Source organism: Pristiophorus japonicus, chromosome 6, assembly GCF_044704955.1.
Source record: "Pristiophorus japonicus isolate sPriJap1 chromosome 6, sPriJap1.hap1, whole genome shotgun sequence".
Classification (NCBI taxonomy): Eukaryota; Metazoa; Chordata; class Chondrichthyes; family Pristiophoridae; genus Pristiophorus; species Pristiophorus japonicus.
The window spans coordinates 178,833,203-178,856,309 of NC_091982.1; the positions used below are offsets into that span (position 1 = coordinate 178,833,203).

The 23,107-nt window shown below is 43.2% G+C and overlaps 1 protein-coding gene across 3 annotated transcripts in view; it reads right to left on the bottom strand.

Annotated features, from left to right (window-relative positions):
- Positions 1-23,107, bottom strand: part of LOC139265893 (endothelin-converting enzyme 2-like) — a 254,719-nt gene that overhangs the window by 150,108 nt on the left and 81,504 nt on the right. For all 3 annotated transcript variants that reach the window (XM_070883439.1, XM_070883441.1, XM_070883440.1), the window contains 2 exons: positions 20,668-20,754; positions 4,575-4,719 (listed from right to left, as the gene is read on the bottom strand). In XM_070883439.1, the coding sequence (XP_070739540.1) occupies positions 4,575-4,719; positions 20,668-20,754 (232 nt within the window). The remainder of the gene's footprint in view (positions 1-4,574; positions 4,720-20,667; positions 20,755-23,107) is intronic.

Below are 23,107 nucleotides of genomic sequence, written 5' to 3' on the forward strand. Positions count from 1 at the left end.
AACGTCCCTTTTGACCGACAACAAGGCCATAAATGCGAATGCATCGGCCTGCATACAGAAGTGGGCACTTACGTTAGCCGCCTATGACTACACAATTCGGCACAGACCGGGCACTGAAAACTGCGCCGATGCACTCAGCAGGCTCCCACTAGCCACCACTGAGGGGGCAACTTAGCATGATGCAGAGATGGTCATGGCTGTTGAAGCTTTTGAAAGCGAAGGCTCACCTGTGACAGCCCGTCAGATTAAAGTCTGGACAAATAAAGACCCGCTACTGTCTTTAGTTAAGAAATGTGTCCTGAATGGGGACTGGGCAGCCACGTACGGGGCATGCCTTGAGGAATTTAAACCATTTCATAGGCGCAAGGATGAACTCTCGATTCAGGCCGATTGCCTACTATGGGGAAACTGAGTAGTCATGCCGTAGAAGAGCAGAGAGGTGTTTATCAGAGAACTTCACAATGAGCACCCGGGCATTGTCATGATGAAGGCAACTGCCAGGTCACACGTTTGGTGGCCAGCGATAGATGCAGACCTGGAACTTTGTGTTCGCAGGTGCAACACGTGTGCTCAGCTGGGCAACGCACCCAGGGAAGCCCCCCTTAGCCCCTGGTCCTGGCCCGCCAAGTCATGGTCACGTATCCATGTGGACTACGCAGGTCGTTTCATGGAAAAATGTTTTTGGTTGTACTAGACGCCTACTCCAAATGGATTGAGTGTGCCATTTTAAATTCAAGCACATCCTCTGCCACGGTAGAAAGTCTACGGGCAATGTTCGCCGCCCATGATCTACCGGATGTCTTGGTCAGCGACAATGGCTCGTGCTTCACAAGCACTGAATTCCAGAACTTCATGGCAGGCAATGGAATCAACCATGCCAGAACGGCACCGATCAAGCCGGCCTCAAACGGCCAGGCAGAATGAGCAGTGCAGATAATCAAACAGGTGATGCTCAGAATCCAACGGGGTTCCCTACAAAGCCGCTTATCACACCTCCTGTTGGCCAATAGATCCCAACCACACTCGCTCACAGGGGTTCCACCTGCAGAGCTGCTAATGAAAAGGATGCTCAAAACCAGGTTATCCCTTATACACCCCACTATGAAAGAAATTGTTGAGAGCTGGCGTCAGTCACAATGTGACTACCATGACAGGAATGCGAGGGCGCGATGTATTGATGTCAATGAACCTGTTTTTGTCCTTAATTACGCTGCAGGGCCCAAATGGCTTGCAGGCACTGTGATTGCCAAAGAGGGGAATAGGGTTTTGGTAGTTAAATGAACAAATCTGCCGCAAACACGTGGATCAAACTAAAAGGAGGTTCAGCAACCCCATAGAAGAAGCAGAGGAAGAACATGACGTACAGTTTACTCCACCACAGGTGACTGAACACCAGAACCAAGTGGAGGAGAGCTCAGTCACTGTGGGCAGTCCGTTCAGGCCTGAGGCACCACAAACAGCAGACACGCAGGCCAGCGCCCAACAACCGGAGCCCCAACTCAGGCGCTCTACAAGGGAGCGTAAACCACCAGAGAGACTTAACCTGCGATCCCAATAAGACTTTGGGGGGGAGGTCATGTCATTTATTCAACTATCATTGTAACCCATGTATAAGCTGACCTAAGTTGTACACCTTGAAAACACTGACCACAAGGGGGTGAACTTGTGGGAGACACTCCTAACCTGGACTTTCAGGCATAAAAGGGGAAGCTCCACCCACCTTCATCACTTGAGGTCATGGCAATAAAGGTAACTGGTCACAGAGTGACCTTCTCTCAAGTATGGGCCTCTTGTGCATTTATACTGTATAGTAAGGACATTTCATTTCACAATCCTTCAATCTGATTGGTTAAGGAGATATAAATTATTTGCCCTGTTAACTCAGATCTCAGATACCCTATAGAGGGCACCGTGCTGTTTCCATCTCACATTTCCAGCAACTTGCAGGGCAAAATATCATGGGGATTACATGGGCACGGGCAAGTCTAACTAATGGCAGCCACCATTTGTTAGCCTGCCACAGCAATTTCTGGGTCAATGTGTTGAGATGTCTTGAGGCATTCCAAAGACTTTCAGAATTGTTGCCACCCTATTGTGACACTCCCCTCTAACTGTCCCCATTCCGTTAAATGTTATTTGCACACACTTTTTCACAGCAATGTCGAGCTTGTTACCTGCACCCATCTGAATCTGCACCTAAAGTTATGCTGACCATGAAAATTGAGTGTAAAAAGCCATTTGAGTTTGTCTAAAACCCCAATAGCCATTCAGGTCTAAACTATGCCAAGAGTGAAAATTCTAGGCATAAGAGACTACATAGCATCAGCTGCTTGTATATGTTACTGTTTGGTAAACTGATTTATGGCAGTTCAGTTCTGTGCTTGCATTTTGGCTTTTCTACTTCCAGCACAGAATGTGCCTGGTTGAGTGTCTTCAAAGTCCATCACCAAGAACAGCAGGTAGTATCACCACTGTCCAAGCCCTGAAGGACATAGCTGCCAGACTGAGCTTGCAGCAGCTGGTGGGAGAACCAACGCGAGGGAATAACCTACTTGACCTGGCCCTCATCAATCTACCAGTCACAGATGTATCTGACAGAATTGGTAGAGTGACCATCGCACTGCCATTGTGGAGATCAGGTCTTGTCTTCACACTGAGGGCACACTCCATTGAGTCGTGTGGCACTACCACTATGCTAAATGGGACAGATTAACAACAGATCTAGCAGGTGAGAACTAGGAATCCATTAGGCACTTTGGGCCACAACCACAATCTATAACCTCATGGTCTGGTATATCCCTCACTCCTCCATCATCAAGCCAGATGAACCCTGGTTCAATGAAGAATGCAGAAGAGCAGCACCAGGCCTACCTAAAATACGGATGCCAACCTAATGAACCTATAACACAGGACTACATGCATTGTACCTGCGCCCCTGGCTCAGCTCATCTGCTGCTGAAACCCTCATCCATGCCTTTGTTACCTCGAGACTTGACTACTCCAACGCACTCCTTGTTGGCCTCCCATATTCTACGCTACGTAAACTTGAGGTCATCCAAAACTCAGCAGCCCGTGTCCTAACTCACACCAAGTCCCGATCACCTTTCACCCCTGTGCTCACTCATCTACATTGGCTCCCAGTTAAGAAATACTTCGATTTCAAAATTCTCATCCTTGCTTACAAATCGCTCCATGGCCTCACACCTCACTATCTCTAATCTCTTTCAGCCTCAACGTCACGAGATGTCTGTGCTCCTCAATTTCTGCTCTCTTGAGCATTCCTGAATCTAACTGCTCAACCATCGGTGGTCATGCCTTCAGCTGCCTGGGCCCTAAGCTCTGGAACTCCCTCCCTAAACCTCTCCACCTCTCAACCTATCTTTCCTCCTTTAAGACGTTCCTTAAAACCTACCTCTTTGACCAAGCTTTTGGTCATCTGCCGTAATTTGGCTTGGTGTCAAATTTATTTGTTTTGTCTTATAACACTGTTGTGAAGTGCCTTCGGACGTTTTACTACTTTAAAAGGTGCTATATAAATAAAAGTTGTTGTTGTAAACAATGAAAGCAGCAACTAGGCTCCTGTATTACTCCATCATCAGTTCATTCCGTGGCGTGCTCTCCACCCGAAATCCATGCAGAAACCGCTGTCCCAATTCTTTTTCTTACTCTAGCCATCCTGGAAGTTTAATTTCCTATGATAGTGCAATGATGAACACATTTACATAAAATTCCATCGGGCTGATGATTCATAAAAAATGCAGCACAGAAAGCAGCCTTTTGGCCCATCACAAAAGTTGCCCACTCTAATCCCATTTGAGCCCCTTTTCCTCATCCTATTAAATTCTTCCTTTTCACATCCTAATAATGTAGAATTTTAAAAAAACATTCAATTTAAAATAATGTTCGAAGGGCCGCAAATCCTTCGTTTCCAGCGCACGTCTATCAGAACTCCAGCAGGAGTGTGGCAGAAGACTCACAAATATGCATCATAAATTGTGGATTTTTCCACTAAAAACAGAGTTGGGGCTACCCAACCAATTTCACTTGTGATCTTCAGGCTATAGCACAAGGTATATATTGTAAAAGCCACTTTTACAGAAATTCTCATACATATCAATGATAATTGACAGAAATGTCACGTCTGCCCTCCCACATGGATGTAGAAAATCTCATGGCACTATTCAAAGAGGAGCAGGGGAGTTATCCAGGTGTCCTGGCCAATATTTATCTCTCAAACAACATCGCTAAAATTGATCATCAGGTCACATAACTCATTGCTATCTGTAGGACAGTGCTGTGCACAAATTGGTTGCCACATTTTCTACATTACAAAAATTACTACATTTCAAAACAACTTCACTGGCTGTAAAGTGTTTTAGGATACCCCAAAGTGGTAAAAGGCACTATATTAATGCAAATTTTGATTTTCTTTTAAAATGAAATATCTTTAAGAGATAATAATAAAGGAGAAACAAAACTCATATTTCCAATATACAGTAACATTTGGTTGTCATTCAGACCAATAATCGGTTAAAACTGAACCTACACTAATGGATTACTCAATCTTTGCTTACCTTGGGTATTTTTTATTACCAGAGTAATAATACAACCAATCAGGGCCATGGCCACAACCAAGACGATTGCTAACAGGGTCAGTTCCAACTGTGTTCTTGCCCCAATTGGTCCCAGAGAAAGCGATTTACCTTTTCTGAAACCAACCTATTGAAAATACGATTTAAAAAATTAAAGACAAATTGAGTTAGTATCATATGTCAACAAACCTTGAACAAAAGATTGTTTTTAAACTGGTTAGATGTTTTAAGAAGCACTAAGGCTAAAAGTTAGTATAATTTAAACTAAACTGATACTTATGAAAAAAAAAATCAACATGTAGTAAGAAATAGGAGCAGGAGTCAGCCATTTGGCCCCTTGAGCCTGCTCCGCCATTCAATAAGATCATGGCTGATCTGATCTTGGTCTCAACTCCACTTCCATGCCCGCTTCCCAGAACCCTCGACTCGCATATCATTTAAAAATGTGTCTATCTCTACCTTAAATATATTCAATGACCCAGCCTCCACAGCTCTCTGGGGTAGAGAATTCCAAAGATTCACAACCCTCAGAAGAAATTCCGCTTAATTTCCGTTTTAAATGGGCGACCCCTTATTCTGAAACTATGCCCCCTAGTTCTAGATTTCCCCACCCGCCGAATGGAAATATCCTCTCTGCATCTACCCGGTCAAGCCCCCTCATAATATATGTTTCAATAAGATCACCTCTCATTCTTCTAAACTCCAATGAGTATAGGCCCAAACTGCTCAACCTTTCTTCACAAGACAATTCCTTCATCTCAGGGATCAACCTAGTGAACTTTCTCTGAACTGCCTCCAATGCAAGTATATCCCTCCTTAAATAAGGAGACCAAAACTGTACACAGTACTGCAGGTGTGGTCTCACAAAAGCCCTGTACAGTTGTATCAGGACTTCCCTACTTTTATACTCCATCTCTCTTACAATAAAGGCCAACATTCCATTTGCCTTCCTAATTACTTGCTCTACCTGCATGCTAACTTTGTGTTTTATGCACAAGGACCCCTAGATCAATGTATCGTAGCATTTTGTAATCTCTCTCCATTTAAATAATAATTTGCATTTTTATTTTTCCTACCAAAGTGGATAACTTCACATTTTTTCACATTATATTCCATCTGCCAAATTTTTGCCCACTTCCTTAGCCTATCTATATCCCTTTGCAAATTATTTGTGTCCTCCTCACAACTTGCTTTCCCACCTATCTTTGGATCATCAGCAAATTTGGCTACAATTTGCTCCCTTCATCCAGGTCATTAATATAGATTGTAAATATTGGGAGACCCCAGCACATAGAAACATAGAAAATAAGTGCAGGAGTAGGCCATTCGGCCCTTCGAGCCTACACCACCATTCAATAAGATCATGTCTGATCATTCACCTCAGTACCCCTTTCCTGCTTTCTCTCCATATCCCTTGATCCCTTTAGCCGTAAGGGCCATATCTAACACCCTCTTGAATATATCCAACAAAGTGGCATCAACAACTCTCTGCGGTAGGGAATTCCACAGGTTAACAACTGGCTGAGTGAAGAAGTTTCTATTCATCTCAGTCCTAATGGCTTACCCCTTATCCTTAGACTGTGTCCCCTGGTTCTGGACTTCCCCAAAATTGGGAACATTCTTCCTGCATCTAACCTGTCCAGTCCCGTCAGAATTTTATATGTTTCTATGAGATCCCCTCTCATCCTTCTAAACTCCAGTGTATAAAGGCCCGATCGATTCAGTCTCTCCTCATATGTCAGTCCAGCCATCCCGGGAATCAGTCTGGAGAACCTTCACTGCACTCCCTCAATAGCAAGAACGTCCTTCCTCAGATTAGACCACCAAAACTGAACACGATATTCCAGGTGAGGCCTCACCAAGGCCCTGTACAACTGCAGTAAGACCTCCCTGCTCATATACTCAAAACCCCTAGCTATGAAGGCCAACAAGCCATTTGCCGCCTTCACCGTCTGCTGTAGCGGAATGCCAACTTTCAATGACTGATGTACCTTGACACTCAGGTCTCGTTGCACTTCCCCTTTTCCTAATCTGCCGCCATTCAGATAATATTCTGCCTTCAAGTTTTTGCCCCCAAAGTGGATAACCTCACATTTATCCACATTATACTGCATCTGCCATGCATTTGCCCACTCACCTAACCTGTCCAAGTCACCCAGCAGCCTCTTAGTGTCCTCCTCACAGCTCACACTGCCACCCAGTTAGTGTCACCTGCAAACTTGGAGATATTACACTCAATTCCTTCATCCAAATCATTAATTTATATTGTAAATAGCTAGGGTCCCAGCACTGAGCCCTGCGGCACCCCACTAGTCACTGCCTGCCATTCTGAAAAGAACCTGTTTATTCCGACTCTCTGCTTCCTGTCTGCCAACCAGTTCTCTATCCACGTCAGTACATTACCCCCAATACCATGTGCTTTAATTTTACACACCAATTTCTTGTGTGGGACCTTGTCAAAAGTCTTTTCAAAGACCAAATACACTGGTTCTCCTTTGTCCACTCTACTAGTTACATCCTCAAAAAATTCCAGAAGATTTGTCAAGCATAATTTCCCTTTCAGAAATCCATGCTGACTTGAACCAATCCTGTCACTGCTTTCCAAATGCGCTGCTATTTCATCTTTAATAATTGATTCCAACATTTTCCCCACTACTGATGTCAAGCTAAAATTCCCCATTTTCTCTCTCCCTCCTTTTTTAAAAAGTGGTGTTACATTAGCTACCCTGCAGTCCATAGGAACTGATCCAGAGTCGATAGAAAATGATCACCAATGCATCCACTATTTCTAGGGCCACTTCTTAAGTACTCTGGGATGCAGACTATCAGGCCCCGGGGATTTATCGGCCTTCAATCCCATCAATTTCCCTAACACAATTTCCCATTTAATAAGGATATCCTTCAGGTCTTCCTTCTCACTAGACCCTCGGTCCCCTGGTACTTCCGGAAGGTTATTTGTGTCTTCCTTTGTGAAGACAGAACCAAAGTATTTATTCAACTGGTCTGCCATTTCTTTGTTCCCCATTATAAATTCATCTGAATCTGACTGCAAGGGACCTATGTTTGTCTTCACTAATCTTTTTCTCTTCACATATCGATAGAAGCTTTTGCAGTCAGTTTTTATGTTCCCGGCAAGCTTCCTCTCATACTCTATTTTCCCTCTCCTAATTAAACCCTTTGTCCTCCTCTGCTGAATTCTCAATTTCTCCCAGTCCTCAGGCACTGATCCCTGTGGCACCCCACTACAATTTGCCAGCTGAAATGAGTCATTTATCCCGACTCTCTGTTTTCTGTTAGTTAGCCAATCCTCTATCCATGCTAATATATTATCCCCAACCCCGTGAGCTCTTATCTTGTGCAGTAACCTTTTATATGGCACCTTATCGAATGCTTCTGGAAATCCAAATACACTACATTTACTGGTTCTCCTTTATCCACCCTGCTCATTACATCCTCAAAGAACTCTAGCAAATTTGTCAAACATGATTTCCCATTCATAAAACCATGCTGACTCTGCTTGACTGCACTTTGATTTTCTAAATGTCCTGCAACTACTTCCTTAATAATGGACTCCAGCATTTTCCCCAACGATAGATGTTAGGCTAACTGATCTATAGTTTCCTGCTTTCTGTCTCCCTCCCTTCTTAAATAGGGGTATTATATTTGCAGTTTTCCAATCTGCTGGGACCTCTCCAGAATCCAGGAAACTTTGGCAGATTACCAGCAATGCATGCACGATCTCTGCAGCCACTTCTTTTAAGACCCTAGGATGTAGGCTATCAGGTCCAGGGGATCCGTCCACCTTTAGTCTCATTAGTTTGCCGAGTACTTTTTCTCTAGTGATAGTGATTGTATTAAATTCCCCCCCTCCCTAAAGCACCTCGATTATCTATTATTGGTTTTAGTTTCTTCTATCGTGAAGACTGATGCAAAATATTTGTTCAAAGTCTCCGCAATTTCTCTGTTTCCCATGATTAATTCCCCAGTCTCATACTCTAACGTTTACTTTAGCTACTCTCTTCATTTTTATATACCTGTAGAAGCTCTTACTGTCTGTTTTTATATTTCTTGCTAGTTTACTCTCAATCTATCTTCTCTCTCTTATTTTTTTTTAGTCGTCCCAAGTGGAGGAAGTGCATCCAGGAGGGCACTGAGCATCTCAAGTCTAGTCGCAGAGAGCATGCAGAAAGCAAGTGCAGGCAGCGGAAGGAGCGTGCGGCAAACTAGACTCCCCAACCACCCTTTCCCTCAACGACTGTCTGTCCCACCTGTGATAGAGATTGTAATTCCCGTATTGGACTGTTCCGTCACCTAAAAACTCACTTTTATAGAGTGGAGGCAAGTCTTCCTCGATTTCGAGGGACTGCCTATATGATATGCTATGATGATGAGCGTCTTACCCTTTAATCTATTTTCCCAGTTCACTGTAGCCAACTTTGTCTTCATATCTTTGTAGTTGCCTTTATTTAAGTTCAGGACACTAGTTTGAGACTCAAGTTTCTCACTCTCAAACTGAATTTGAAATTCTAACATGCTATGATCACTCTTCCCTCGATGATCCTTTACTATGAGATCAATAGCCTGCTCCCTGGTTAGTTCCACAATGTATTGTTCTAAGAAACCATCCCGAATACACTCTATGTACTCTTCCTCAAGGCTATCTTTGCCAATTTGATTTGTCCAATCTTTATGAAGATTAAAATCGCCCATGATTATTGCAGTACCTTTCTTACAAGCCTCCATTATTTCTTGATTTATACTCTTCCTACAGCTACTGTTAGGGGGCCTCTAGACTACTCCCAGCAGTGACTTCTTTCCCTTATTATTTCTTATCTCCACTCAAACTAATTCTACATCTTGATCTTCTGAGCCAGTATCATTTCTCACTACTGTACTGATCTCATTGTTTATTAACAGAGCTACCCCATCTCATTTTCCTTTCTTTAATACATCACATAACAACGCCAAAATCATCACAGAAAAATTCACTTTACTGAGATTTCTTAATTTGAACCTGTCCACCAGAGAAACTGCTGAGCAGAAATTAAAAAGGTCAGGAGAAAATTAACAACTGCCATATGAAAAGTATTTCATTGACAAAAATTAAACATTTCTGACAGAGTTCATTTTAAACCTGTATATACACACTCGAACAAATAATTATTGAAAGATGTTAGTACTTAACAGTCTATCATATTGCAGGTTTTTGAGCTTTTAAATGCTATTTAAAATTAAGAAAATAATAATAAATAAACTTCTCTTCTGCTTGGGTATTCAATTCAGGAAACATCATCAAGATGGACGAGAGGAAATAATTCTAGCCTAATTATTTCAAAATGATAAAAATACACATCACTGAAACCAAATATCAGGAAAATTTCAGAATCGGGAAGTGATTAAACAGAGGAACAAATCCAAGCCATTAAAAAGTGTTAACATGAAAGAACATGGGGTGAAAATTACTGGCTTCTCCAGAATAATGTATTAATAATTATAGTGAATAATTAAACAAGTGTCTGCTCATGTTTGAGTTAGCGCTCTCTTACATTCCAACATAAACCTACTTAATAATTTATCAGTCAAAACAAGTAGGACTTTTCATGCATGTAAAAGTAGTTTCACATGTTGTTCTTTCTAATACAGGTGCAGCGCCCCGAATCCAGAACCATCGGGACCGAGGCCGTTCCGGATTTTGAGTTTTGCCAGATTTTGGAATGTCTTTCTAACGTCACGAATCTGGAAACACACAAGCCCGGGTATTTCCGGATTTCGGAAAATCAGCAGGGGTGCGTTCACCGGGCGATGAGGTCGTCGGCCGGAGCCCCGCCGCCACCGGGGAAGAGTTCGGGCAGGGGCCCGCCGCCGAGAAGGTGATCAGGTGTATCCTGCCGAAGAGCTGGTCAGGCGGCCCGATTGCGGAAGAGGTGTTTGGGCGGGCCTCCTCCTCCTCCCGCCCCTCTTCCTCCTCTCCCCTTCCCCCCCTCCCCACCTCCTCCTCCCCCTCCTCCTTTCCCTCCTCCCCCTCTCCTCCTCCTCCCACTCTCCCTCCTCCCCTTTCCCTCTCCTCCTCCTCCTCTCCCTCCCTTCCCTATCCTCCCCCTCTCCTCCTCCTCCCGCCCCTCCTCTCCCCCTTCCTCCTCTCCCCCCTCCTCCTTCCCCCCTTTCCTCCCCTCCTTTCCTCCTCCTCTCCCTCCCTTCCCTCTCCTCCACCTTCACCCCCCCCTTTCCCTCCTCCTCCCTGCCCCCTCCTCCTCCTCCTCCCCCCCTCCACTCCCCTCCCTCTCCCCCCCTCCATCCTCCTGCCCTTCCCACTCCAACTCCCTTCCCCCCCCTCCTCCTCCCCCCTCTCCCTCCTCCCTTCCTCTGCTCCTCCCTCCCTTCCTCTGCCCCTCCTCCTCCCTCCCTCTCTTCCTCTCTCTCTCCTCCTCCCTCCCTCTGCTCCTCCCTCACTTCCTCTCCCCCTCCTCCCTTCCTTTCCCCCTCCACCCTCTCCTCCCTCGCTTCCTCTCCTCCCCCTCCCCTCTCCTCTCCCCCTCTCCTCCTTTACCCCCCTCCCTCCTCCTCTCCTCTCCCCCCCTCTCCTCCCTCCTCCTCTCCTCTCCCCCCCTCTCCTCCCTCCTCCTCTCCTCTCCCCCCTTCTCCTCCCTCTCTTCTCCCACCTCTCTCCTCCCCCCTCCCCTCCCACTCCCCTCCCCCCTACTCTCCTCCCCCCTCCCCTCCCCACTCCCCTCCCCCCTCATCTCTTCCCCCCCCCCCCCTCATCTCTTCCCCCCCCTCCTCCCCTCTTCCCTCCTCCTCCCTCCTTCTCTTCCCTCCTCCTCCTCCCCCTCTCCCCACTCCTTCTCTACCCCCTCCTCCCTCCTCCCTCTCACCGCTTCCCTCCTCCTCTCCCCCCCTCCTCTTCCCTCTCCCCCTCCTCCTCCTCCTCCCCCCCCCTCTCTCTCTCCCCCTCCTTCCCCCCCCCTCCCTCACTCTCCTCCTCCTCTCCCCCCTCCCTCCCTCTCAAAAATATTGGAGCAACTCCACCCGAAACTTGGGCCCAATGTGTGCAACGTTTTGTGTAATTAACACTATGAACTGGATTGAAATAACCCAAATTCTTCTCACAAAAGGTCTCTTACAAACAGACGAAGACATTTTCATCCTCAGACATATCTGGATTTGAACTTCGTGTGATCAAAATGAAGCAGCTGTGTCTTATTTTAACTTTATAAATGTTCCTTTAACTCAATCATTAATCATAAGCATTCTATAATATCTAGCTTCAGCCAGAATCTTGTCCCAAGCTTAACCTGATACACATGTTTTTAGGTTTAATTGATTTCTGCACAGTTTTAGGGAGTAGCTAAACTACTATAGAACAGAGGCCAGAATTTTCATGCTGCCGTGCGTGTGGGATTGAAGGTGGGTCGGGAGGAAAATTCACAATAAATGAGAGCACATTGGGACACCGCCATCAACCAGCCTCCTCACGCCTTTAACTCAGGCACATTTGCTAGCGAGGCACGGACCCGAATGGTAGAGGCAGGCGACCTAATTTACCATTAATACCTTATTGTCAGACCCTCAACTGTGTTTTTAACCAGTCCTTTTTAAATTTCACTGCCTGCCCACGGGAATCACGCAGCTCAGGAACCACATCTGTCAAGTTGAGGCAGAAGATCAGTGGCCATTGCTGGAGGTCATTACAGCAGAGCATGGAAAGCACAATAAATCCTCCCACATGACATCTGCTTACTTGCCCAAGGGAAAGGCTCTTGCTCAGTGCATTTTGAGCACAGATTCAGATGTCTACACTTTGCAAGTCCTTTCTGCAATTTCGGAAGCCATTCTCACCTCATTGCTACTAACTATCACACCATCGACAGATTGCTTGTTTGATCTCTACTTTATCTGCCATCTATTACAACTGCAATGTTGCCACGGCTGCTTTAATTATCCCCCTGCAAACGAATCATCGATTACTTCATCAGACCCACACCATTTAATAGGGCCGGGAAATGCGCAGGCCTGCCTTAATAGGTATCATTAAGGAAAAGACACCGAGGAGCGGATGAAAAGAACAGTGTTCCGAGCCGCCACACTGACCGCCCGCACCCGACCTGCCAAGGAAATGAAATTTCTTTAGTTAGGTGTATGGCAGCCAGTTGTTTTCAAATTCACTTACAATTCGGGTAAGCATAAAAGCAGTGCTAACCAAATTAGAAGCGATTTACACTTGGGAGATGAAAATCATCCCCTGTGTTTTTTCTTGAGTTTGCCAAGAGGAACTGGGCAAATGAAAGGCTCTTTTAAAGCGGTCATTTCAGTTATTTATACTGTGAATTGTAAGTTGTGCTATATGGTATTTTGCTTCTAATATAGATTTTTATTTGTAAATATATCTAGACAGTATTGTAACCTGCAGACACTGGTCTAACATTGTGAATATTTTCCACCATCCAAGTTAGTAGGAGATGTAGTAGTCATCCCATGTATTCTCCAGAAAACAATTCGCGATCAGAATTAGTTTGAAAGACCTCTGCTATGCAAGATTAAAATACACAGGTTTCAGTTCATAGGAGACTTGATCTGCTTGTAGGAAATATCAATCGATTTAAGTGAGGAAAAAGCATTGGAAAAAAATTTAACTAACACCTGCATCCTGCTAATCCACAACACAGTGCAATATATCACCAGTTTCATTTCAGAACTTTTTCATTTGTGCAAGTTGAATCAGTTCTGAGCTACAGCACAATATAAAATTTGGCATGGTAGTAAGCCCATTTATAAAAGAACACAGGGGTCATAACTGACCCAAAATTGAACCTCTGTTTACCACTACAGAACTAACTGCTTGAATTACATATTCCAAAATTGGCACCAATGTAATCCATGTTCATCTCAGTTACAGGTTTCATGCTAGTGCCAATTCAAAATAGTGCTCTATAAAGTGCCTACATGCTTGCAAGCAGAACAACTCCTTTCTCCTTGGACAACACATCCCTGCACCCACACCCCCATTCCTTTCCACTATCCCATCTCTCCCCCCACCCCCCACCCCAATGTCAGTTACCGATTGTTCCAACATTTTATGAATTTCAAATCTTCAAAATGTTACAACATTGCCTGCACATGGTGGCACAGTTCAAGCCAAGAACAACAGTTGAAAGCCTCCTCTCGGTCATTGTTGCCCTACTCTCTAGAATCATGTCCTAAAACCTGCACCTTGCTATTTTTCTCTGTACTTTTAAATGCCTTTTAAATTCTTCCCTTTTTATCCATGCTTAGTCATCTCTCATTACTCTCTTCTGTGAATCAATTTAGGATTACTACTACATTAAAGGTACTGTGAAACTGACATCAACCCAACAATGTGGAAAATAGCCACAGTGTGTCCCATCCACAAAAAAAACCCAGAACAAATCCAATCTGGGAAACTGCTACTCTATCAGCCTCTTCCCAAAGTGATGGAAGGAGTAATTACTAATGGCATCTACTTAAGAGCAACCTGCTCACTAATGCTCAATTTCAGCTCCATCAGAACCACTTGATTGCAAACTTCATCAAGGTGTTCCTCCAGATATGGATGTAAGAGCGGGGAGGTAGCAGTGGCAGGACTATAACTATATAAAAAAAGAGGTAAATTCAAAAGAAATGAGGCAAAAACTAAAGCTACTGGACTGGAGGAGGAGCACAAGTTTTCCATTTGTCTTGTCACTATAAGACAAATGGAAAACTTGTAAAGGAATAATGTTGAGCATGTAGGACAAATATATGTATGAAATATGCAAGATCAGCAGACTCAGTCTAAACAAACGTTACACTAAATGAATTAGCAAGCAAATTAAAAGTAAATTCAGGATTTACAAATATTGCAGGGAGAAAGGGGAAGAGCATCACTGAGATGAATACAGAAACATTTCAAAAGGTTGATCATAGGGGCAAAGAGAGAGGTAGCAAAAGTATAGCTACAGAGGCAAAGCAAAACAGTAAATAAATTCTGTAATACTGCAATGGCTAGAGGGCTGTCAAAGAGATGAGAATATTAAATGGTACAAATGGACTTGAAACGAAGGATGAGCATGAAATAGTAAATACTGAAGTATTCACAAGGAAAGACATGAGCAGCATGCTCTCCCCACCCTCAAAAAGAATACAATGGTAAATTCTGGGCTTGAATATAAATAGGATAGAAATTCTACAGGAGGTTCAATTCCTCAAACCTTTTTCTGCCATTCAATTAGATCATGGCTGAACTGCACCTCAACTCCATTTGCACATATATAAGCGGAAAGGGCTTAAAGTTCCCAAGGTTACGTGGTATTTAACACAAAAATACTGAGAAAAACTATGGAGATTTGTTAACCATTGACAATCATTAAGAGAGTCAATAGACACTGAGAATGTACAGGTAGATTGGAAATAGATGAATGCAGTGCCCATATTCAAAAAAGGGCAACAAAACAAACACAGGCAGCTACAGGCCTATTAGTTTTATTTCAATTCAGTGTCACAATAATAGAATTGATTATCAGGAGTAAACTTAAGCAGTATGTGTACATTAACATAGCTTTAGAAATCCTGCCTGACCAACCTCATTGATTGTTTTGAGGAAGCCACAACCCAAGTGAACTGCGGTAAAACCCATTACGTTTTGTGCTTAGCCTTCCATAAGGCATTTGATAAAGCTCCACGTGAAAAGGTACTAGTTAAGCGCAAAGCTGTGGGGATTCAGGGAAAACATGGCAATGGATAAGAAATTGTGTGAAGGATAAAAAAAAACAATGCGTGCATGTTTAGAGAATTCATGTTGAGGTGGAGGGTTGGGGAATACTAAGTGAGCTGCCCCAGGGATCATGACTATTTCTAACTTGCATCAATGACTTTTATCTAGAAATTAAATGCAAATTGGTTAAATTTACAGACACTAAACTAGGAGAGGCACTAAAATCTAAAGAGTCAACTTAGAAATTATAGAATGAGTTAAACAAAATATCTGAATGAGCCAAACAGTAACATATACAGACAAGTGTATACAGAATAGTATGGAGCATTGAAAGAAAAATGGCAACGTGTAGTCCATAAACGGTGTAGAAATAGCTACAGATAAAGTAGAGAGACCTAGGAGTCTCGGTAGACTTAGAATCATAGAATGGTTACAGAATGGAAGGCGGCCATTCAGCCCGTTGAACTCTCAGCTAGTCACACTTCCCCCCCTTTCTCTGTAGCCCTGCAAATGTTTTTCTTTCAGATACTTATATCATCTTCTTCTTCTTAGGCGGTCCCTCGAAATCGAGGATGACTTGCTTCCATGCCAAAAAGGGATGAGTTCACAGGTGTTTCAATGAAGGACCTAATAGTCCACGTCCCGAACTGCATATTGAAGGGTGGAAGATGCCTGTGCATGGTTTTTTTTTAAACGTGCGGTGGCCGTTGCACACCAGCCACCACACGAGCTTGACAGAGCTTGATCTTGGTCCAGTGCTAAAGGTTAACCAAGACGACTGGAGACTAACTCTGCTGCATGGACCTAGTGCGCACACATATCGCAGTGTGGACTGGCCCATGCTGCCCATGGGCCCATGCCTCTTCTGGGCCCACGCCTCATCTGGGCCCTGAACTCACGCCGCTCCTGGGCCCCAATCACATTGCTCTGCAATCCCGCACCGCTCCTTCGCCCCGCTCCTGCTGTAGTTGCCCACGCTCCAATCATCGATCTGGGTTATGGTGACGTCCAATCGAGTCACCCTCTTCACAGCTGTCGCCCTCCTGGACCGACTCGCTCTGTACCCTGTAGTGGTATGCTCCTTTTATGGCCCCGACCTGCTGCTGATGTTCCCACGCAGGTCGGGGCCGCCATGCTGCTTATATAGCACCCTTTTGAAAGATAAGATTGCGTCAGCCTCCACCACCCTTTCAGGCAGTGCATTCCAGATCCGAACCACACTCTGCGTAAAAAAGTTTTTTCTTACATCGCCTTTGGTTCTTTTGCAAATTATTTTAAATCTGTGTCCTCTGGTTCTCGACCCTTCTGCCAAATGGGAACAGTTTCTCTATCTACTCTGTCCAAACTCAGGATTTTGAACACCTCCATCAAATCTCCTCTCACTCTTCGTTGCTCGAAAGAAAACCTCAGCCTCTCCAGTCTATCAACATATCTGAAGTCCCTCATTCCTGGAATCATTCTCATAAATCTTTTCTGCACCTTCTAAGGCCTTCACATCCTTCCTAAAGTGTGGTTCCCAGAATTGGGCAAAGTACTCCAATTGGGGCTGACCCAATGTTTTATACAGGTTCATCATAATTTCTACATTTTTATACTCTATACCTCTATTTATGAAGCCCAAGATCCCTTAAGCCTTTTTAACTGCTTTCTCAATATGCCCTGCCATCTTCAACAATTTATGCACATACCGCGAAGTCTCTGTTTGTACACCCCCTTTAGGATTGTACCATTTAGTTTATATGTGCTCTCCTAATTCTTTCTACCAAAATGAATCACTTCACACTTTTCTGCATTAAAATTTCATCTGCCACGTGTCCACCATTTCACCAGCCTGCCTATGTCTTCCTGAAGTCTATCACTCTCCTCCTTGCTATTCACTATACTTCTAAGTTTTATGTTATCTGCAAATTTTAAAATTGTGCATTATACACCCACCTGACCATCAACAAGTCCAACAATGCAGAACATTGATTAACAAAGCCAACACAATGTTGATCTACATAGAGAACAGTAGAATACAGTCAGACAAAATCATCAAACTCTACAGTGCTCTGGTCTGACCACATCCTGTGTAATTTGTCTAGTTCTAGTCACCAAACAAGGAAGACATTGAAGTGCAGAGAAGAACCTTGAGGCTGAACTGTGCTATTGGTGATCTGAGCTATGAAGAAAATTTGGAAAGTCTTGGACTTTTCAGCCTGAAAAGGAGATGTCTAAGCTGTGATCTTATGGAGGTAAGTTTAACACGAGTTGTGGGGAGGTTACTTAATATATCATCAGGGACAGCATGACTGAGCATTTCAAGAAGTATGAGCCAATCAGAGAGTCAGCATGGATTTATGAAAGGTAACTAATGCCTGACTAATCTAGTTGAATTTTGTGAGGCAGTCACTGGCATGGTGGATAGTGGAGTGGCTATGGATGTTGCCTTTATGGACTTCCAGAAGGCATTTTAAGATTCCGCACAAGAGATTAACAGAAAAAATAAAACACATGGAATTGGAGGTAACCTTGTGACATGGGTTTGTAATTGTTTGAGATATCGGATACAGAGAGTCAGGATAAAGGGAATGTACTCTGATTGGCAGGATGTGATAAATGGTGTTTCCCAGGGATCTGTACTGGGTCCTCAGCTTTTCAGCATATTTAATAATTATTTGGATGAAGGAAGAGAGAGTTGCATATCCAAGTTTGCAGTTCTCTTGCAGACTTCCATAATTAGGAGGCACAGTAAGTTGTGTAGATGGGAGCAGAAAGTTACAAAGGGACATAAGCAGACTAAGTGAGTGGACAACAAAGGCAAATGGAGTTCAATGCGAGAAAGTGTGAGGTCATCCACTTTGGATCCAAGAAACACAAACTGGAATATTTTCTTCATAGCAAGAGACACAAAACTGTGGCGGAGCAAAGAAATTTCGAAGTATGGGTACACAAATGACTATTGGAATGTTGGTCTTTATCTAAAGGGGGCTGGAGTACAATGGCGAAGAAGTTATGCTTCAGTTGCACAGAGCACACCCCATCTGGAAAACTGCATTCAGTTTTGGGCACTGAACCTCAGGAAGGATATATTGGTCTTGGAAGGGGTACAGCGTAGATTCACCAAAATGATACCAGGGCTTACAGGGTTAAATTGTGAGGACAGGTTGCATAAACTTGGCTTGTATTCCCTCGGGTTTAGACGGTCGAGGGGTGATCTAACGATAAATGGATTCGATAGAGTAGTGAAGCTATTTCATCCAGTGGAGAAATCCAGAACAAGGGGACATATTCTCAAAATTCGAGCTAGGCCATTCAGGAGTGAAATCAGGAAGCAGCTCTTCACACAACAGGTAGTGGAAATCTAGGATTCTCTCCCAAGAGACTATCAATGCTGGGCCAATTAAAATTTTCAAGACTGAGATCAACATATTTTTAATAGGCAAGGGTATCAAGAGTTATGGATCCAACACAGCTAAATGTATTTAAGGTACAGATCACCATGATCTAACTGAATGGTGAAACAGGCTTGAGGGGATGAATGGCCTACTCATGTTCCTATGTAGGAAGAAGCTGCACCACACAACTCACCTCCTGACCACTCAAAACCTCTTTGCCATCTACAAGTCCACTACCTTTTCAAAGCAAGTATGCATTGATAATTAATTCAATATTGCCAGCATCACTAGTCATCCCCAAAATATACATCTAAGTTGTTATGTTATGTCCTACATTAAATCTCAACCCTGTTTCTAGTGGGATAAGTCCATAGTTCATAGTTCCAAAATATCCATAATTCAACACGAATTTGACAGGCTCAGTCATGTGAGCCAAGAATGGCTGGCATGCAGAATGGAAGTACCACTGGTTTTTCTGAGGCTGGGGCAGTAGAGATCAAGCTTAAGCATGCATGTAATCTATGCCCGACCTGCAAATTGTGCTGATACTGGATGCATAAAACATGTTCAATTCACTAGCAATGAGATCTTCATGTTAATGTAAAAACCACTCCAAAGCAGTAAAAAAAAATGGGATGGCTTTATAGCTGAAAACAAAAAAGATTGTTCTGATATGCTGTTCATCTAGAACTATAAAGCACCCATGTTTTCAGCAGGGAACAGCACTCCAAAGAATACATGGTGAGAAATCATGAAGCATCAGCTCAAACACAACATTAAAAATACTAGCATATTAGGAATTTGCCCAACTTCAGAAGCAGATAGCAAACACTTCGAAAAGACTAGCTTCTCAAAATGCACACATAGTGCAGAATAAGTCATAAATATATCAGCACTTAGGGACTTTGTTTTGCTTGTAAGGAAACATAATAAATGTTGCTGTTTTCTTCACTGGAAAATTATTGGCCCAGAAATCCCGGTCGGCTGCTTCCCACGAGCGATCAGGTAAAAAACAAAAAGATACGCACTTACCTGAAGTTGCTGCGCCCAAGCAAGTTCCCGGTCCTGAGGCCTCCACTGACTGCGCGTCGCAGCGGTGCACATCAAGACATGCGCAGGGCTGGAGTTGGAGTCACATGGCTCTGGACAGCCAAGGTACAGTATGTTCTCATTCAAAATAATGGGAACTCCATAAGTTGGAGGTCCCATTATTTTGAATGAGAACCCCCCAAACACTAACAGAAAATATACACGTTTTTATTAATTTAAATTAAATTTATATTATATTATATATTTTTCCAATTTTTAAAAAGTTTTTAAAATTATGGTTTAAAATAAACTTACCGTAGTGTGGAGGGTTTTTAACAAAATGTGTTTTTATACATTTTAAAATGTTTGTGTATTTTAAAACTCTTACACCTGTAAAAGTAGGCTGTGCGCCTGCTTTTTTTATCAGGCTCAAGAGTTTCAGGACATTTGCTAGGCAAGATATGGGTAAATACCGCAATCTTGCCCATGCAAATGACCTCGCGCCCGAGGTACAGAAGGTCTGTCAATCTCCAGTTTGACAGATCGGAAACGCTGGTCTTCAGCACATGCGCATTGTGCGCTGAAAGCCAGTTTATGTGATGCCTTCCTGGGTCCGTAAACACTCAGTACAGACTCGGGAGGCCGGAATTTCTGCCCCAATTACAATCAAGACTATTCAATCAGACATCACAATGAAGAAATTGTTAGTCACTGTCTTTTAAAACCAAAAGAAAACATATAAACAAAGGATACAATGTGGTGGTTCTTGATTATGCTACAGCAGTAACAGCACTTTCCTGTGTACATTGTTACTGAAGAAACCGGGACAGCGTACATACCACATCATAAACCAACTTCCTAATCATTCATCATGTATACAAATAAAGGAAATGAGCACTGGGTTAGACAAGAAGCCATGATTTAATAAAAATATCAGTTTAAATCAGTCAATGCTACAAACCTCCACATTTTCTGGTGAGGCATTTCCATCTGCTGCAGTATCTGTGACATCATCATCTTCAAAAATTGCACGCTTGTAGTTTGACATCTGCGAGGTTAAGAATAAAAATGATTCTCTTGGTTAAAGGTGATTGCGAATAACATTCAGCTACCAGAAATGTTAGATATGATAACTTTATTTTATGGAATCTAGGCACTGCATTCATGAACTACGATCAGAAGCCTTGTAAACGACTGATTACGTGTGGTAGAATGACAGAATTACTTAGAAAATGTTTCTTTTATTCACAAAGGGTTTACTTTCAAATAAGACTGCACAAAATCAAAAGTGCTAAACATACATAACAGGGCAGTCAGCATCTGTAGTGCGAAAAGACAGGTTAACATTTCAAGTGGAAGCCTTTTTCGGAAAGAGAAACAAGCACAGAATGCCTGCAACTTGCAAAAGGAATAGTAGGAAATTGTTTGCTGAAATAAAAGATAATCTCAGTCAGGTAATGAAACAGAACTGAAACAAAAGAATGTGCAAAAAAGGCCTATCCAAAGAAAATGGTGAGAAAATGAGGGAAATTGAGGGAGGAAAACCTCACAAAAAAAACTACAGATGTCGGTCTAAAATGAAAACTGAAATGCAGGAACACCAAGATACCAGTTCCCACTCTCAATATTCAGACCGGAGGGATGGAGCATGATCAGGAGTAAAATTAGATTTAAGGGCCTATTCCCCAAACAGACAATCCTGGAGAGGAGCAGTAGTTGCTGGAAATAGAAGTGTTAAAATGGTGAGCCACAAGGAGCATGGTGTCACACTTGCAAACAGAATGTATATGTTCCAACCAGATACCCCATTTACATTTGGTCTCCCCAATGGTATAGGAAATCACAAGATGGGCAGCAATACAACATACTAGATTGGAGAAAATACACATAAATTACATGTCTCACATGGAAGGAGTTTTTAGGGCCCTTGGATAATGGTGTGAGTGAATGGGCAGGTGTTTCACCAGCTGCTGTTGAACAGGGAAGAACCAGGGAATGAAAATCTTTAAGTTGAACAAGAGTATGCTAGTATGAGCAATCTCTCCAGAAAGGAGAGCGGGGACTACGACTGATACCATGCTACCAGTCCAATACTGGTAGCTAAACATCAATTTTCACCTGGTATTACTTAACTTACATTTATAGTGGAACCGTACTTTTGTTGACAAAAGAGAGCTCTCTACATGCATGCTTGTATAAGTGCATAAAGCTTCTCTCCCACCTGGGAGTATAGGCAGGAGTGTACACTCTCTCAAAACATTTTTTTTAAACTCTAGGTTATAAAGTGCTCAAAGGACCAAATGGCACTTTTTAAATGCTGCTTGGCACTGCAATGGAACTGTACTCCAAGACAAAGTGGTGAGAGACGGTTTACCCACTGGGTATCACATTTCCAAAATCCAAGTCCTGACTCTAGAGTGATGCTGTCATTTATTCAAAGCTGTAAAGTGGTTTCCATGTCACATCAAAGGAAAAGTATAATTGTACCTGCATTCTAACAAAGAGACTATGGGGTCATTTTTTTCTGAATGAGAGCCTGGGCAATACCTCAGATACAATAGTCAAGAAAAACAGGGTAGAGATTTGTAATGCTGGATCTCTTCCCTCAGGATGTCCAGGACTCACTGCATGATGTAGGAGAGGGCGTTCCCACCTAACTTTCCTATGGTTTCCTTTTTGGGGAGGCAACAGAAGAAATTGACCTAAAGACCTTGCCCCAACACTTTCCAATCTATGGGCTCAATTTTCCCCAGTATGTGTGCTGTTTTTTTGGGAGCAGGCTGCTTTTTCTGGCCCAACTTAAAAAACCCCAGTTTCCCAAATCAATTTGCACCAGCGTAACTCAGTTATGCTTCACTTTGCAGCGTCAGCTCGCATTTTATCCCTGGTTACCATGGCAGCCGATCTTTTTGGCACAGATCAAGTCTCCACCCCCCTCGGGTTAGGCCTCACCAAAATGGAGATCCAACGGGGAAACTTACAACATTTTTTTTTTGGCATACTTGGCCCACAAAAAAAAAAAATCGGGCGCAACTCTTCAAGTACGCCAAAAAAATGCTTTGGGGAAAATTGAGCCCAAAGAATCTAACAGGAACAGGTGATGGATCTATGGACAAGTCTCTTTTGTTTTTTTTTAGGAATATCAGGCTAGGAATTAGCTGGAAGCCTTTCAATGCTGTTCTCTAAAAATGTGACACCCAATAGCCAATTTTCTTGCCCCACTTACTGGCACAAGGCCCTACTAGTGGGATGATAATGATACAGTCCACCAAATTCAAGTATTCCAAGGCCTCAACAGGTTCACGGCCATTGTGAAAATTGGATTAAATTACTGAGGTCCACAGGCATTCTTCATTCCAAAACTATCACAGCAATCTCTATTAACAAGCTCCTTAAACACA